At 29.7% G+C, this 18,527-nt stretch overlaps 1 protein-coding gene across 4 annotated transcripts in view; it reads right to left on the bottom strand.

Annotated features, from left to right (window-relative positions):
* Positions 1 to 18,527, bottom strand: part of LOC118202361 (apoptotic protease-activating factor 1-like) — a 311,048-nt gene that overhangs the window by 85,061 nt on the left and 207,460 nt on the right. For all 4 annotated transcript variants that reach the window (XM_085822252.1, XM_085822253.1, XM_085822254.1 and 1 more), the window contains exon 10: positions 4,810 to 4,929. In XM_085822252.1, coding sequence (XP_085678378.1) covers positions 4,810 to 4,929 — 120 coding nt within the window. The remainder of the gene's footprint in view (positions 1 to 4,809; positions 4,930 to 18,527) is intronic.

The following is an 18,527-nucleotide window of genomic DNA, read 5'->3' as shown; positions in this document are numbered from 1 at the left end:
TGAAAGTACTCTTAAATTAAAGAACAAAATTTTCTGTTTCTAACAGTATAAGTTTGAAGTAAGTAAAATAAAATTAAGTATTTTTAATCCATAATATAACATAAAAATTCTGCCAAGCAGGTTCAGAAAAAAATGAGTGATGCAACGTTGAATCTTAAGTTACAAAAACCCTAATTAATATTATAACAAATTAACACATAGATTGAATAAAATACACATTGTAGAGCATAATTTGGAATACAAATAAATTAATTTTGAATAAGACATTAATTCATTAATTAACATAATTTCGCTACACAACAAATAGCACACTTGTTAACTTTTAGCTGAACTGAAAAAAAGAATTTAAAGACACTTCAAATAAAGCTATTAAAACTTTTTGCCTTTTTGCACAGCTTATTTGTGTGAACAAGAATTTTTTTCTGTTATATTTGAAAAATAAATACAGAACAAAATTAAAAGTGGATTCTAATTTATGGTTAAAACTAAATAAAATAAGACCGGGCATAAACAAATTGATCTCTCTTAAACAGGCCCAAATTTCATATTAAATTTTAAAATTAAAGTGTTATAACTTAAATTCTGATGATTAAAATGGTAACCAATATTTAATCTAATAATTTTTTTATGTGTGCATATTTAATACAAATAGCCAATAGGTTGTGCAAATAGCAAACTATGTTTTCTTTAATATTTCTACTGAGAAACTGGAAAATAATCATTGTAAAATGTGGTGGTGGTGGTACTTAAGTTTTTCAATTTTTGTTTAGATGGTACGCGATAGTCAAAAGGTTGAGAACCACTGGTTTACATATTTTGCCACCTTACATTTTAAATAAAAGTAATACTCACACTGCTGCCATTTAATAAAATCAAATCTTTACAGCTTAAAAAGCATTTAAAAAGAAATAATGATTGTCTGCAATTTGTACCTACAAAAAGAAATCTGATGTCACCATAAAGGCTTAAATGATAAATTCAGCTGCTCAGACAGCTAATTATTATAAGCACAACAGATGACTTATAGCTATTCCAATAACTACCATGGAAAACAGTGTCAGAACCATATCATAGACTAATAAAAACTAATTTGGGAGATAAACATTCTTATGCAAGTGAAATAACTTCCTATTCTGATGAGATGTGACTTCCTATACTGATAAGACGTCCTTATAATCCTCTGGTGATCTACTTCTTCAGGCAATAAAAGTAAAAATAATAATTGAATTTAGGTATTAAACAAATGGTAAAATCAAAAATAAAACTTTACTGTAAATAATCTTAAGATAAAATCAAAACAGTGATAAATTATTTCAAATTCATATCATGAGAAGAAGGGCTGCTTCTGCATAAACATATAAATAGGTTGTTTAGAGGAAGCATTGTTTCTTTCGATGCAGCTATGAAAGAAACTTACATTGAAGACCTAATTAATAACCTTTTAATTTTAAAACTGTAACACTTGATAAAAAATATTAAAAAAAAAGGGGGGGGAACTTACTCATCTAGAAATACACAATAGTGGGAAAAAAAAAAACTGCTAACATTCTGTAGGTCAAGAGTTAAAATACAGTAAAAGATAACAAGATTTGGCAGTATAGTGCAATTTGGAACATCCAAAATTTTCAATATCCAAACTTTGAAGTTCTGGAAAGTCACCAAGGTGATTGTGTCTTGCAAAAAAACAATAAAAAATAGTGAATAAAGAGATTACAAACAAAAGCAATATATTTTAGCTATTAACACACGCTAATTTAAAATTGAAAGTTAAAGAGAAGTGATGAAAATTTAGTCAGAATATAAGAAATTCTGGAAATCATTTTGCTGCGGAATAATGTTTAATATTTTAGTTATTTTAATGTGATAATAAATGTGCATAATGATACAGACAGCACACACTTTATGTAATAATAAATGTGCTGAATGAGGACTGGGTGCAGAGTACAGATGAGCTACAGTAAATAATGATCAAAGCAGTATTCTATTTCATGTCAGTTACAATTAGCCAAATAAATTGAATTATAAACTTCAGAGCTGAAAAACTACTGGCACCCAAGAGGTGAAACAGCCTACCATATGTAATTTGAAGTACGTTCAAATCCCAGAGAATGAAATGCCTGAAGGATTTTTTGTGGTATTTCCTACGGGTAGTATGAATATAAGTCGAAGTCAATTTTTTTCCATCTTTTGGAGCTCTTTGCCCCAATAATAAAATGCTTCAAATTTTTTAATGACCTAAATTTATTTTGGACACACTGCAAGCTACATTTTTTTTTTTTTTTCATCTTACATTCAGCCAGAATTTAACCCCCTTTTCCCTTTTATAATCCCGTAATACATGATTAAGGTTTTGGCTTCCATTCTGCAAATTTATTGCATATTCATTTGATGAAACACCTGTGAATTCACTTTCAGATGTACTGTCTAATTTACTTTCAGAGCTGATGAGGTGAGGATACTTTTCTATTACTTTCTAGTAATTTATAATTGGACTTTTAAATTTCAGAAAATAGATTTTTCAGTTAAATTGTTTTTCTTCAAAGTCCATTAATACCAAATGCTGTATTCAAATTTTCTGTCTAATTTGAAAAAGTATCCAAACCCCATTGTATGTATTTTTACCTTTAAATAAAGACTTAAATTACAATTAAAACTCTAATTTAATGTCTCTCCTTAGTATTTTTTTAAAGGATATAATATATATACACATAATATTGAGAGCAGTATGCGTGTATCCATTTCATGCAGAGTAGATACATATAATGAAACATAAATAAAGCCTAAAGAACTTGATTATTTAGATTATAATTTGATTAAGACTTTATTATTTGACTACAAAATTTTTGATTCAAAAGACAGAGTGTACGTTCACAAGGAGAAACTTGGTATGAATTTTTTTTAGTTCAAAGCTATCAGACAAAAAGAATTTTTAAAGCTAGGCAAATCTCCACAGAGAATTTGTCTTTGGTAATTAAAACATTCATAGGAATTTAGCTACTAATGTAATAGATAACTTCTTTAAAACATGGAATCCAATGTATTCTTTTTTTAATATCAGCTTGAAGTTCATGTTAAAGGCAGACAATTATTTTATTGAAAAACTAACGAAGCATTTTTATAAAAACAACTGAACTTATTGGAAATAAAGGAGCACACAAAAATAGCTACAAATGCTTTTACTCATTTAGAAAAAAATAATGTTAGAAAATTTGATTGCTACATCAATGTGAATGCAAAATTGAAAATAAACAAGTCTCAACTATATTTGGTGATATAGCATTATTTTGGAGATTTCAAGAAATTTAAACTTTTGCCATTTGAATTTTGAATTTTTTTTCCCCCCATCATTGTGATAAAATTCATCAGAAAATTCACCACAGGCAATCAGAAATCCTATATTTAATAACTTATTTTGGATTTTCTATTAAATATTAGTGGCTAATTCTCTTAATATAATGCATTTCTTGATAAGTAAATTCATATATATTCAAGAAAAATTGAGAGTTCAAGATTAGAGGATCTTCCTTGACTTTCAATGTTTTGTAGTAGTTATGTAGTTATGTGAATAATTCAATCTATTTTTTGAAATCAATATTCTACCCATTGTCACTAGTCACAAGAAGATTCTATACTTTTCACATATTCATAACTGTTTGGATATGATTAGATGATCTCTGACTTTTCCAATATTTAGTTAGCACTACAGAAGTTCTCCATATAAAATCAGTTTTACAGTTTTATCATTCTTGAGCTATGGACATAACAGGAACTACTTTATAACAACATTTAAAATCAAGTGAATTCACAAATTTTAGACTTAATATTTTACTTGGTTATTAAATTATTACTACTTTTACTTAATATTGGTTTCAGTGGTTAACGCATGGATGAATCATTTGACCAAAAAAGCACACTATAACTATTAGTTTAAATGACAGAAGTTTTGAAATATTTTATAGAAAGTTCTCTAAAGGCAAATGACTCGTCTGAAGCCTCATGCAATCAGCCTGTTGAATTGATACATAAAATTACTAGTGTTTCACAGTTTTAGTCACTCTGCTAGTGGCAAGTTAAAGCTTAAATTCGTACTCTGAATAACATACAGAATACCACATCAACTTAGGTAGCTGAACATTTTCGCAGGTGAAAGATAACAATTTTTACTCAGCTATTAATTATTTATAATCATACAGGTTTCTATGCTTAAAACAGTAAATAAAAATGTCTGCTTATAATATGAATCTCAAAAATGTGCAAACATATTTCATACATATAATTAAATATTTTCATGGCTTATTTGACTATGGCAAAGCACACAAGGGCTATCTGCCAAAGCGAAGGGATGCTTCGTAAAGGTCTTTCTAAGGGAAAGTGGCTCGGACACATGTTACACATGGGGAAAACCATGAAAGCGCCCATGCAGCCAACCCGTTCGTGGGATTTGGATCTCGGATTGAACTACCAGTATTCAGCGATTCACTGCTCGGTCGCTGGTGAGCCCTATATATTCTCATACTTTACTTTTTATATTTAATTAAGACTCTGAAATAACTGAGAAATAATGCTGGAATTTACTATTCTGGAATAAAAGCAAGAAATACTTGCAATTAATTTTGCTTTAAATGATAATAGCAATAATAAATTATTACATAATTTAAATTATAAATCATACTTACTGCATCATATGGGAAATTTTTTATGAAACCATCTTAAGAAACTAACTTTGTGATAATTTTAAATAGTAGTTAATTTTAATTAACACACAAAAAATATTTTACAACAGAATATCAACAATCATAAAAAATTTACCTTTAAAGAACCATCTTCCATTCCATAAATAACTTCTGAGATACTAGATGATAGACAACAAATTTCCTTTTCTTCAGCTTCAGTTTGGCAAATTAATTCTCCTTGAAAACCTCTTCTGATCTACATTAACATAACACAGCACTATGAATCAATATATAATACTAAAGTAAAAACTGCAATACAGTCAAAAGTCGTTAATTCGGACACCCATAATCCGGACCTCAAAGCTACAAACTTTCTGCGTATGCGTCGCGTTGACGCATGCGCATAAGACCTTTACCGCTGCTAATTTGCGTGTGCGCGTGCGCAAAATACGTTTACGAATGCGCGTTTAATGTATAACGGACGGGATAAGCTAAGCTAAAATTATCTATTTCAGTTAATGTTGCAGATTGCGTTGTTCCTTAATTTTCGAATTGGATCCGGATTATTATTTTTTGCAGACTGTTAGAGCAATTTTATAAAAGTAAACTTGAACTTTCGATTATGTCAAATAGAATTTCCGATATATATTTACTAATATGTAAAGGATATACAAAGCGAAAGTATGTTTCGGAGTCCATTAAACAAAAAGTGGAATTGCTGCAAAAAATGGATAAAGTTTATCTAAACTTTAACGTTTGTTTATCTAAACTTTAACGTTTGTTTATCTAAACTTTGTTTATCTTTAACGCCGCGGCGGCGTGCATTGAATTGGAAGTTGATCTGTCAGCACTATCCTTATCTTAAGAGCAGATGTTTTTATTTTATTTGGCTTATAATTGCTTACTCAATGTAGTATTTCATCTCGTCTTTGATATGATTTAAATCAAATGCCTCGTCATTATAATTCGCTTCCGATAGCGAAGAAAGTAACAGAGGTTATTGAAAACGAAAAAATTTCGATTGACAAATTAGTCGGTATTCTCGACACAGCAATTATAGGACTTGAACAGCGGAACTTTGTAACTGAACAAGAAATTATGTCTGTTTATAGAATTAAAGAGAATGTATTATAACATAAAAAACGAAGCAAGTTAAACAACTTACATTGAAAGAAATGTTTAATAAAGTAAACAAATAAATATTAAGCTTTTTTTTTGTAAGTTTTGATACCCTTTAGATCATAATTGTTCTTTATTTCGTAAATTACGGTTTCATATTTTTAATTTTATAATTTCTGCATGCCATTTTACCAGATTTAAACTGATGATCTATAATCCGGAAAAATCGATAATCCGGAATCGCCGAAGTCCCGACGAGTCCGGATTAACGACTTTTGACTGTATAGGAGCATTTACAGACACCTGCAAAAACACCAGAAAGTACACAGTAAATAAAAAGAATGCTAAGATATACAATAGTCATTTATAAGTACCTAATTAAGATGATGAGATGCTAAGAAGTGATTAATGAACAAACTTTGCAGAAAATAAGTTACCAAATTCAACAAAACAAGTTTGAAAGGCAACCATTTACTTGCTTTGGACTTCAACCTAAATACAACATGGTATCTGGAATATTGTGCATGCATATGCTTCACACATATACAAAAAAAAAAAAAAAGGGGGGGGGGGAGGGAGCAGAGATATTTCAAAATTCTTTCAACAGAATGCAAAATACAAGCTTTAAAAAAGCATATGGAATTTCTAAATGAAATAATAGTTGAGCATTTATAAAAAATAGTCAGGCACAATTAAATGATAATACAATACATGATATCATCAAATGTTATCTTTAAAACAAGACAATAAATAACTAAATTATATGGTTTTCAAAACATTCTTCAAAATCTGTTTATCTCCCTTTGATTTCATAGAATTCATTCAAATACCTAACTTCATATTAATTAAATTACCTCCTTATAATTTAAATTTAAATAATTGGGTGTTTGGTTTGTTAAATAATTGGGCTAATTGGGGTGCAGCATTTAAAAATTTTTACTTCACAAAATAAAAGATCTAATGAATATAATGCTATTAACAGTGGTATGATTACAGAAATCTAATTTTAGCTCAACTATTACAGTGGCATGCTTTCAGAAATGATTAAGTTGTATCAGCATATTTTACAGTACAAAGTCCGTAATCCGGATGTCCATTATCAGGAATGATCTATAATCCAGACCTCAAAGCCACAAACTTTACGCATGCGCATAGAGAATGTGCATACATTATGCATGCACGTAAAGAATGCGCATACATTACGCGCATATGCTTTACGCATGCACGTGTTGAAAGAAATGTTTAATGAAGTAAACAAATAAATATTAAGGATTTTTTTTTTTTTGTAAAATTTGATACCCTTTAGATCATAATTGCTTTTTATTTCATAAATTACGGTTTCATATTTTTAATAGTATAATTTCTGCATGCCGTCTTACCGGATTTAAATGGATGATCTATAATCCGGAATTGCTGAAGTTCTGACAAGTCCGAATTATGGACTTTGTGCTGTGTTATGATAGACAAACTTTTTAAGTTATGGAAAAACACATACTAAAGACAGAAACATGTTTGACGAAGACTTTCTAAGAAGAACAAATATTTTCTAGCTTCAGCCACTCATTAATAGTGGTCTCAGCATATCTTACACAGAATACCACATTCAGGTATTTTTAATGTAAGCACATTAAATTAACTTTTAATAAATGCATTCAAAAGGTGCAACAGTAAGTATCTGAATCTGTAAGTATTATTTGAAATTTAGCATTATCAAAGAGTATCAATCATCATAACTTATTACATAAGAATATAGAATACTATCATTTAGGAAGGAATTTATATAAGATCATTAATCCCCCTCTCCCACACACAAAAAAGAGGGGGGAGAATGCATAATCAAAATAAATAAATATTAACATGGAAAAAGGAAAAAAAATCATATTTATTGAAATTAAATCATACTTTATTACTCACATGCTGTTAACTTAAATTTCATTTTTTAATCCCATAATTCTAAATATTGGAAAATGTATTAAATTCTTCAAGGAACTGATTAGTACTGAAACATACTATCATAATACTGCTTTCTTGATTTGCATTGAGAATATTCACTATTTCTACACTATAAAACAAAATCAAATATTTCCCATAAGTATACAAAAAGTAGAAAACAATTAGAATTTACTAAAACTAATTACAGAAAATTTGGCACCAAATAATTTTCTGAAAGGGACTCAGAATTAACAGCATTTCTCTTATTGCAACAATGGAATTAAAACCTTAATGCCATTTGGAATAATTAGGACAGCAGTACCAGGGTGTATCTAGAAGAGCTAATGTAAAATTAAAAATTATTAAAATATGCTAATGTTACATACAAATTTTACATTAGTGAAAAAATACCCTTAGAATGTCATAGATTTTGAATGAATTTGAAAGTGTCTGACATGGATCCCTCTCCTGCTTTAAAATTTTTTTTCTCACTCTTGAAATCGACAAATTTTCATTCAAAATCTATGCCAATCTAAGGTTGCTTTTTTGCTTAAATTTTGAATTAGAAATTGCTTCCAAAAGATTGCACATTTAATTACCTCTTGAGCAGCTGGTCAAGATGTAATTAACTGTGCAATCATCATAACATATTAGATAGTGCGACTGGTCATTGGCCCACAGCCTTAATAATAATTTAAAAAAAAAAAAAGAGAGAGAGAGAGAGAGAGCTAGGTTCTTAGACTATGACAATTTTGGTCACGTGATTTTTTTTTTTTTAGAAAAGATTTACAAAACTTAAAAAAGAATTTTAGATGAACCCTACCAAAAAAGGGCTGATTCAGTGAAAAGTACAAGTGAATCAATCAAATAAAAAAATAGCTAGGCACGTTAATTTTGAAAATACAAAGTTAAACAAATACTTTACATCAGAAAAATATTAATTTAAAAGCACTGGCTTCAAATTTGCATTGCCAGAAATGTTAAATTTCTATATGTAATTTTTTTTTAAAATTCAAACTTGTAAAAAAAATATGATTTTTTTACTGTGATCTATATAAAACAGAAATCATTTCTTTGACATACAACATTAAATAACACTTAAGAAATCATTTCACTGATAAAGGCTTTATTTCAGTGAATATTACAATGATCATCAAAGACTTTTTCTTTTACAATACGGTATTTTTTGATTCAGCATTTGCTAGAGAACAGCACAGCCCATAGGTCATTCCACCCTTTTTTAATGAAAATACTCGCCACAGTGCACTACACAACACTACTTCTTACACTACACAATACTACTTCTTACAAGGGATATGAGAAAAAACAAAAACAACTAATCCATACATAGGAACCGAACCTGAGGTCATCAGCATCAATGCGATAAAAGCCCTCCACTAACTGCTGTAATTACTAATGAATAACATCATGCCAGCCAGAATATAAGAAACTTATACTTTCCAATATTATTTTCATGAAAGAAATTGTATATAAAACTTTCCTACAAACATGTTAAAGATATTAAACAAGAAAGGCATGGAAAAGTTTGGAGAAGTTTTGTACATTTATTTCAAAACTATTTTACTAGCTTGCAGATAAACAAACGTTTTCATTGTGACCACCTGAAAACTATGAAAATGACTATTTATGGAATATCAGCAAACCACAGTATTAAACATCAACTATTCTAAAGTTGCAGGTGACTAAAATCATATGGAACTATGGATTGTTGTCTTAGGATTTTACTGTATATAAAGCAGTGTGTCAATGATTTTAATCAGCAGGGGGAAGAGGAAAAAAATCAATTAAAATCAGTTTTTTTTCCCTTCCTTTTTTTTATGATGAGAAATATATTAAAATTAAAGCTCAAGATATCTATAATGCTTTTACAGAGATTTTAATCACTGACTATAAAAAATAGAAGCCTTTTAAAGAAATAAACTTTCTTAAAATACTTTAAGTGAGGTCTAGTCTCAAGCATAAATCTGATGCTGTGTGCATAACTCACAATACATCGCACGTTATCTCAGTAAATGCGTTGTAAAAACAGCACCTTTTCAAAAATCTAAAATAGATCATCAAGCAACTATATATTTTTTAGGCTATAAATGAATAATTTCACAGCCTAGAAAACCCTCATTTCATATAAAAAACAATGTTGCATCTTTGATATAAACTCCAATCGAAAAGTGATTTTAATGATCAATTATTAAATGATACACATGAAGAACAAACAGAGAAATGCAGTAATATTTAAATTAACCCTTTTACAAAGTAGCACAAGTCTTTGGACTTACTCATGAAGAACTGCATTTAAACAGTATATATTAGCTAAATTTATAGAATTACTTTAGTCTGTGCTTTCATTAACTTTCATTTATTAAGATGATACTTATTTCACTGAAGAAAGAATGAAAACAAAGTATTTCAAATTATAAGCTAATATGTAAATGCCTTAAGACTGGATGACAGCAATTATCAGGATTCGTACACATTTCTGCACACGGAAATTAAGTACTTTTAAGGACTTTTAAGGACCATTAATGAAAAAAATTAAAGACCTATGAGCAAATGGGAACTGAGTAAATTCAATTAAAAATATTATTTTATGCCTGAATTTCACTTTTGTAATACCACCCTAAAAATAAAATAGATCCCTAAGTAGTATGCATTATTACTAAACATGAATTAACATAATTATTAATAAATATGAGAATAAAATAAAGTTCATGCAGTTTATCAAGTAGCATTAAATATTTTACACTTATAATAGGTTAGACATATATGAAAGATGATAAGTGATATTTACGTTTTACTAATAGTTAGCTTTATATCGATTTTTTTTTATGTCTCATTTTGTCACATACTTGATCTGTCTAGAGCAGAGGTTCTCAACCAGTGGTACACGTACCACTGGTGGTACGCAAGAAAAAAATAAGTGGTACACAAAGAAGAAAAGTATTTTTAACTATTTATTTCAAAAATTAAAATCCCAACATTCTGATTGAGTTTTTTCTCTAACTCTTGTAAATTTATGCGATCTGAGCTTTGTTCAAGATTGGTGCTGGTAGTAGTACTTTGTAGTGGTGGTACTAAAGGTTTTAAATTTTTGTTTAGATGGTACACATTAGTAAAAAGGTTGAGAACTGCTGGTCTAGAGGTTTAGTAAATAGATTTTATGTAGACTTTATATCAAACGGCATAGGTCAAAATGAGAAGTAAGATCATAATCAGCATGATTCATAACAAAAGACTGAATGTTGTCAGTGCTACTGCTTGTCTAGAGAGAGACCTGCTAGTTAGAACAAACTTGAAAGGCCTGATGTAGGCACGGTTAGCAAGTGTTGAAAGTTATTTAGGCTCTGTTTGATGCAGTTAGTGTCATAGCTTTGTGCAGAATTCCAGGGGTTGTAACCCAGTTAATATACTTTCAGGTTCCAATAAGCCATTCAAGCACCAGAGGTGATATGTTGTTTTGTATTATTTTAAGTCTCACTAGATGCAAAGAATAAGTTTTACTTGAATTTCTGCATTTCTGTGTTTTATCTTGTAACCACAGTGAATATTAATGAAAGGTAATAACTCACTTTAATATGCAGAGATAATTTTTAAGGGTAAGCAGTTAGTTATAAATAATTAAATTAGGTAAATAGGTAACCTTAGTCATTATGGATTTACATGGTCACTATTAAATTTTATTTTTTAATAATATTTGTTAAAAAAAGCCCTATTAAAATCAAAATCTAATAAAATTTCAGAGTTTTAAACAAATTTAATTTATGACACTGATTCTTAAACAATATTAGAATAATTACACATTAAAAGCTACAAAAAACTTATGTTTTGTAACAACAACACTCAATATTTATCTGTCATTTTAATTTGAAGCCTTCTCGAACATTTTGGCTAGTTTATATCGATTTCCTTCTCTTTAAGCATCTTTTCTAACAATAATTACAGATTTGCAAACCAATGCTCTCACAAGTTTCTGCGTGCTTTATCTCCTAACTTGTCAACCACTCCACAATGTACCTAGGAGGGTTTACTTAATTTGGTAAAAGTTAAATAGTCCAAAACCCCCGATAGATGTGAAGCAAATTATCACTATGTCTGAAAGTAACTACAATATCAGACAAAATTTTAAATAAGCCTCTTATTTAAAAAGAACTTAGAACAAACATAAAGGCATGTTCTGATGCTAACAAAGTCAATCAAGGTGACATAATTAAACAAGAACAGACAAATTCAAAATAAAAATGTGGATTAGTGGTCAAAGATTATACAATTTAATTTAATATGGCTCAGTAACCCTATCATATGAGGAAATAGAAAATTATAGTAAAGGCTGAAATCATAAACAATTGCGTAATTTACAAATAATAACTGCACATATCTTTTGAAGAAGAATTTTCTTTATGCATTCAGTTTCTTTCTTCAGCATGTTTCCTTTTTCATTTTAGAATTTTTGGATTTAATTAAAGATTTCTGTTTTTCTAAAAAGCACTAAATGCATTTAGAAAATGTATAGAAAAAGTGACTAATTTAATTTCTTTAGTAATATGAAATTCAGAAGAAATATAAAATATATAAAGGCCGGTTACAGAGCTGGTGTGGCAGAATTTTTAGAATTTAGTGACACACCAAACAACAAAATCTAGAAATGGCAAAACTTTTAGAATTTACAGCAGACATTGGAAGCAGAATTTAGAAAGGTACTATGCAGTCGAATTTAGGATCCACAGAGATTGCATCAGGTGGGAAAATGCCTAGTGTATGATGCATTAAGACATATTAGATGGATCTTTCAAAATGTCTCTATGGTATCAACGTGAAATGGATGTATTTTACAGAAAGTTTGCGATGAATTTCTTACTTTTTGGAGAACGTCTGGAAGAACAATGGAGACATAATATTTGAATATTTTACTCCTGCTAGTTTTCAATTTTTATTAATAAAAAAACCCTTTCTATAATGCCTGCCTAAATAATAAGATTAGAAGCATTTTTGATATTTTCTATGCTTTTTTCTAATGAAAAGTAGAGAAAATAAAGGGAAGATAAACATGTTAAGAAAAAGATTTTAGTAGCAGGAGTAAAATATTCAAATATTATGTCTCCATTGTTCTTCCAGACGTTCTCCAAAAAGTAAGAAATTCATCGCAAACTTTCTGTAAAATACATCCATTTCCCGTTGATACCATAGAGACATTTTTCATTTTGTCACATATTTCTCGAATCTTCTAGAACCGTGGGTCTATAAATCTTGACTTCAAATCCTTGTAAAGTTTCCAAGCTGCAATGTCAAAAATACTAAAGAAAAATTATCCCAACCAATTCTGTAACAGCAAAAAGCCAGAAATAATTTAGAAAAAAAAAAAATTGATGTGTACACCACATGACTTCCTTGTACGGAATACTAAATTATAAGCATTTTTTCTTGCATTTCATTTAAACTTATTGGATTGAATTAAATCTACTTCGCCGACAGCGCATAAACCACAATAGAATAAATGCATTCTTTAAAATTCACTCTAGTATTTGTTTACCATAGTGACACTCTGGCGCTAGATTCACTTAACAGTATTAATAATTATATGACAGTTAACTTATATAATAATTATATAACGGAAACTAAGTTAACTGTTATATAATCCAAAATTATATAACAGTTAACTTATATATTTTGTTCATATTATAACTCATAATGCACAAAATTTATATCATTTAAAGAATAGAATTATCTAATCATTGCCACATGTTCTATTCAAATACTATAATAAAGCTAGAATGATGTATAAAAGAAATTAAGCAAACAAAACAAAAAAGAAACAGTTTTTCACAGACAATTGAGTATTTCTCATTAAATTAATTCAGTTCTCACTTCGCGAGAAGGCAAAAATGCATAAAAACTCAGAACATCTATATTAAAAATTACGAAGTAAATCTTAAACACTTATTTCCTCGAAAAAATTCCAGAAAGAATTAAGCATGATTTAATTGGCAATAATAAATGAATGTGTTATCTTTGTTGTTGCGAAGCTAAGTTTCTCTAGATTGGCAACAAATCCACTAGTCTCTGTTTCAAATGTAAACATCAATGGCCGCCATATAAAATGCTTAGTGGCACTTAGACAACTTTAAAATTGTTGATAATTCTCAAAATATTGCATACAGATTTACTAAAGGCATAAAAACCTTAACCGGAAGATAAAATCAACATAATACAAAATAATAATAAAGCACAAAATGTACAATTTACAAACATATAAGAGTAAAGAAACTGAGATCACTGAGCCGGGTAACAGAGTGGATATATACAGTCAAAAGTCGTTAATTCGGACACCCTTAATTCGGAATGATCTATAATCCGGACCTCAAAACTAAAAATTTTCTGCGCATGCGCCGATTTGAAACAAGCGCATAGGCGTTTACGCGTGCGCGTAAGACCTTTTACGACTGCGCATATGAGTGTGCGCAAGTGCAGAATACGTTTTCGCGTGCGCGTTTTATGTATAATGGACGTATAAGCTAAAATTATCTAATTATCTATTTCAGTTAATGTTGATGATTGCGTTGTTCCTTAATTTTCGAATTGGATCCGGCTTATTATTTTTTGCAGACTGTAAGAGCAATTTTATAAAAGTAAGCTTAAACTTTCGATTATATCAAATAGAATTTCCGATATATATTTGTTAATATGTAAAGGATCTAAAGCGAAAGTATGTTTTGAAATCCGAAATCTGTTTATCAATTTCACGCTGCTCGGCGGGGGGAACGCCGCGCGGCGGGCGCGTAATGAATTGGAAGTTGATCTGTCAGCACTATCCTTATCTTCAGGGCAGATGTTTTTATTTTATTTGGCTTATAATTGAAGATCAGATGTTTTTATTTTATTTGGCTTATAATTCCTTACCAAATGTAGTATTTCATGTCGATATGCTCCGTCTTTGATATGATTTAAAACAAGTTCCTCGTCATTATAATTCGCTTCCGATAGCGAAGAAAAGTAACAGAGGTTATTGAAAACGAAAAAATTTCGATTAACAAATTAGTCAGTGTTCTTGACACAGCAATTATAGGACTTGAACAGCGGAACTTTGTAACTGAACAAGAAATTATGTCTGTTTAATAGAATTAAAGAGAAAGTATTATCACATGAAACGAAGCAAAACTTAAACAACTTAACATTGAAAGAAATGTTTATTTAAGTAAACAAATAAATATTAAGCTTTTTCTTTTTGCAAATTTTGATACCCTTTAGATCATAATTGTTCTTTATTTCATAAATTACGGTTTCATATTTTTAATTTTAGAATTTCTGCATGCCATCTTACAAGATTTAAACTGATGATCTATAATTCGGAAAAATCGATAATCCGGAATCGCCGAAGTCCCGACGAGTGCGGATTAACGACTTTTGACTGTATATATATAAATATATTTATATACGTTTGGTGCGGCCGATTGCAACCAAAATACGAGGTGCACATCTACGTGCTATAGCAGTCCTTTATACAAAATTTCAACGTTCTGAGGCTACTCGTTACGTACGTACATACGTTCGTACAGACGACACGGAAATTTCTCTTCAGAATTAATTTTAAAGCAGTTTTATAATTTTTTTGAAGGAAAAGAGTATTTTATTCTGTTCTTACCTACAGATATCACGCAAAAACATCATTAAATTGCATTCGATAGCGGTCAAAATGGATATTTTCGTTGAAATATGCTGCCTGAAACTTTTCGCGATTACAATACTTCCTTTTTACTTCGTAAAAGTAAGTAAAAAAAGGAGAGAAAAAGTGTAAAATTAATTTTATAGAGAAAACTGATGCATATTCTGAGAATTTTGAATATTCTGAGACAATAACATGGGAAAAACGCTTACTATGAAAAAATTAAAAAGAAGACTTTTTAATTAACTAGATTGCTAATTTTAAGGAAGTAAAAAAAGGAGAGAAAAAGTGTAAAATTAATTTTATAGAGAAAACTGATGCATATTCTGAGAATTTTGAATATTCTGAGACAATAACATGGGAAAAACGCTTACTATGAAAAAATTAAAAAGAAGACTTTTTAATTAACTAGATTGCTAATTTTGCTTTTGCTAAGAGCTGTTTCGTAAATTATGCTTTACAGCATTATACCTTGTTTATTTTTCAGATTCAAAATATTGTATAATAAGTTGCCAAAATGAAACTTTATAATATGACAGCAAAAAAATAAAAATGTTTTATTTTAATGTTATTTTTTAAATATAATTCCAATATATTACCATTATTTTAATGAAATTTATCAACGTTATGATGTTTTAAAAAAAATCGTTGAAAAATTCTCAGATTTCGGAATTAAAAATTTTCTATAGAAACTGATCTTAAAATCACCAAAATGTTGACAAGTTGCCAACTTTAGAACCGTTCAATAAAAGAATTCACATTCCCAAAAGCGAAAATTGTTTAAGAGCTCTTTATTACGAGAAATGAATTTCGAAATGCTTATGTTTCACTTCTTGCTTAGAAACTCGAGTAAATATTAGAAATGGAAACAAATTATAACCCATGAACCCATTTAAAAAATAACCATATACGTCAGTGAATCGAAAAAAATATTCCTCCAAAATGCTAATTCACATTAAAATGGCAGTCGTAAATACAGACAGAAATTTCAGATGACTAAAATTAAGGACCTTCTACTGATTTTGGCCAAAATTAAGGACTTTTAAGAACCAAAAATCAATTCCAAAAAATTTAAGGACTTTTAAGGACTCTTAAGGACCGTATGAACCCTGAATTATGCTATTCAGGGGCTTAAACAGTATGAATAATTCTAGATAATTATTCTCATATCCACAATCAGCCAATAATCTGTGTATGTATAGCAAAGACCATTAGGCATATTATTTTTCAGAGCAGAACCTGTGAAAAATGTACATTACCTTCACAGAGATTCGAATTCTGGACCTTCTGATTGCTAGCTCGGCCTTTCTAATTTCTCCACAAAGCTATGCAGTAAGAAGGGAAAAAATAATTTACACTGTCTCCCACTTCAACAACTAGAGAAGTTATTATGAAATAACAAACCCTGGTGATACTTTGATATATAATGTAAATCAAGAAAGCAATATTCTGATAGTACTTTTATTTCAACACCTGACATGTACCTCACCATGGAAGATTAATTGCCTAAGTGCTTGCTTAAGGTGCTTGAGTGCAATGCTTTTGAAAAAGCCAGAGCAACAAGCTGAAAGTGTAACTGCAACAAAAATTACATAACTGAGGATGCTCAAACTTCTACTAGCAACAACAATTTTCTGCTGCACATAAACTTTGTACATATGCCACAATTTATTTTTTACTAAAATTAAAATATGACTTAACTGATGCCCAGTTAGGTAGAACCAAACATGACCATAAATTGATGACTCCCTATATTTATATCTTTTAGCCTACAATCTTCATAGCAGTAAAATACAATACATAAAACAGCCTCACCTGCATAAAAGGAAATGCCTATTTGGCTGATGAAATGGGGGGAGACAATTTCGATTATCTAAGTTTCCTGATTAGCTGATAGGTCTGTTTTAATGTTAGTCAAGGTATTTGAAGTTTTATTGCACTATCTTCACCATAAAATTAGGTTTGATTGCACTTGTAGTATTTCCACATTAGTTTGAATACATTTACAGTACCAGTAAAAGTAACAGATTGCTAGGTATTAGTTTCTATCCAAGAAAACATGCACAGCTTTGATACATGGCAGTGTTTACAAAATTCATTAATATCAGAACCTAACTGCATATAACAGTAACTTATCATGATCCACATGATTATAGTTGCTCTGGAGAAAAATGGAGGACAGTAAGAATTCTAAATAAATATTTTGAATAATGAATTAATGTTTGCAATTAACAATTAAGAGTTATTCATAATTATATAATAAAGCAAAACAAGCCTTCAAGGCATTTTTCGACACACCAAAAATTGTCCCTGTTCGCGCCTTATGTAAAATTTGATTTTGTTCCCTGCAAGAGGAGCGTCGAACTACCTGTATATCTACTGTACGAACTTGTTCTTTACAGAGTCTAATAAACGCAATAACGAGTGTTTGTGTCTACTTTCCATCCGCTATCATGGTCCGTCGTGAGCCAGCACATTTCTTTGGATGATGTGTCAAGACAATTTTTAACATTCTGGTATAGAAGGACATTTCGTGCAAGGAAAACGGATTTATATTTTGTCTGGATTGTGAAGACAGCGGCAGGAATATGGAGTCGATTTTAAAGCAAAAGCGAATCATTAAGGGTAAGTTGACTCATTTAATTTCACAAGTAAATGGTTTACAAAATCAAGAAAATTCTTTTTCTGCCATTGAAGTATATGAAAATGATATTGGTGCATTAGGTGTTGAAGTGAACTGTTTAAACGATAACATTCTTGGTACTTGTTCTGACGCAGAGTTTAGTAAATATGAAATAGAAATGAATGAACTATTTTCCAAACTGAATGCATTAAAAATTACTTTAAAGGAATAATCAAGAAAACTTAGAAATTCAGGCAAAGATATAATAAGTGCTAATGCAAACAGCTTGGAACTTCCTCGCGTGGAATTGCCAGTGTTTACTTCTAATTATGTTGATTGGATATCATTTAGGGATTTATTTCTTGCCAGTGTTGGAAATAATAGTTTATTAAGTGACAGTCAAAAATTGCAATATCTTAAGCTTTCTGTGAAAGGTGAAGCTGCTGTTTTCAGTTCAAATTTCAAACGCGAATAATGAAAAGGCATGGGAAGCGCTTACTGAACG

The sequence above is a fragment of the Stegodyphus dumicola genome, chromosome 8 (assembly GCF_044657685.1).
Source record: "Stegodyphus dumicola isolate Sdum_Otavi_A_Nest chromosome 8, ASM4465768v1".
Taxonomy (NCBI): domain Eukaryota; kingdom Metazoa; phylum Arthropoda; class Arachnida; order Araneae; family Eresidae; genus Stegodyphus; species Stegodyphus dumicola.
This window is presented reverse-complemented; position numbering and strand designations above follow the sequence as displayed.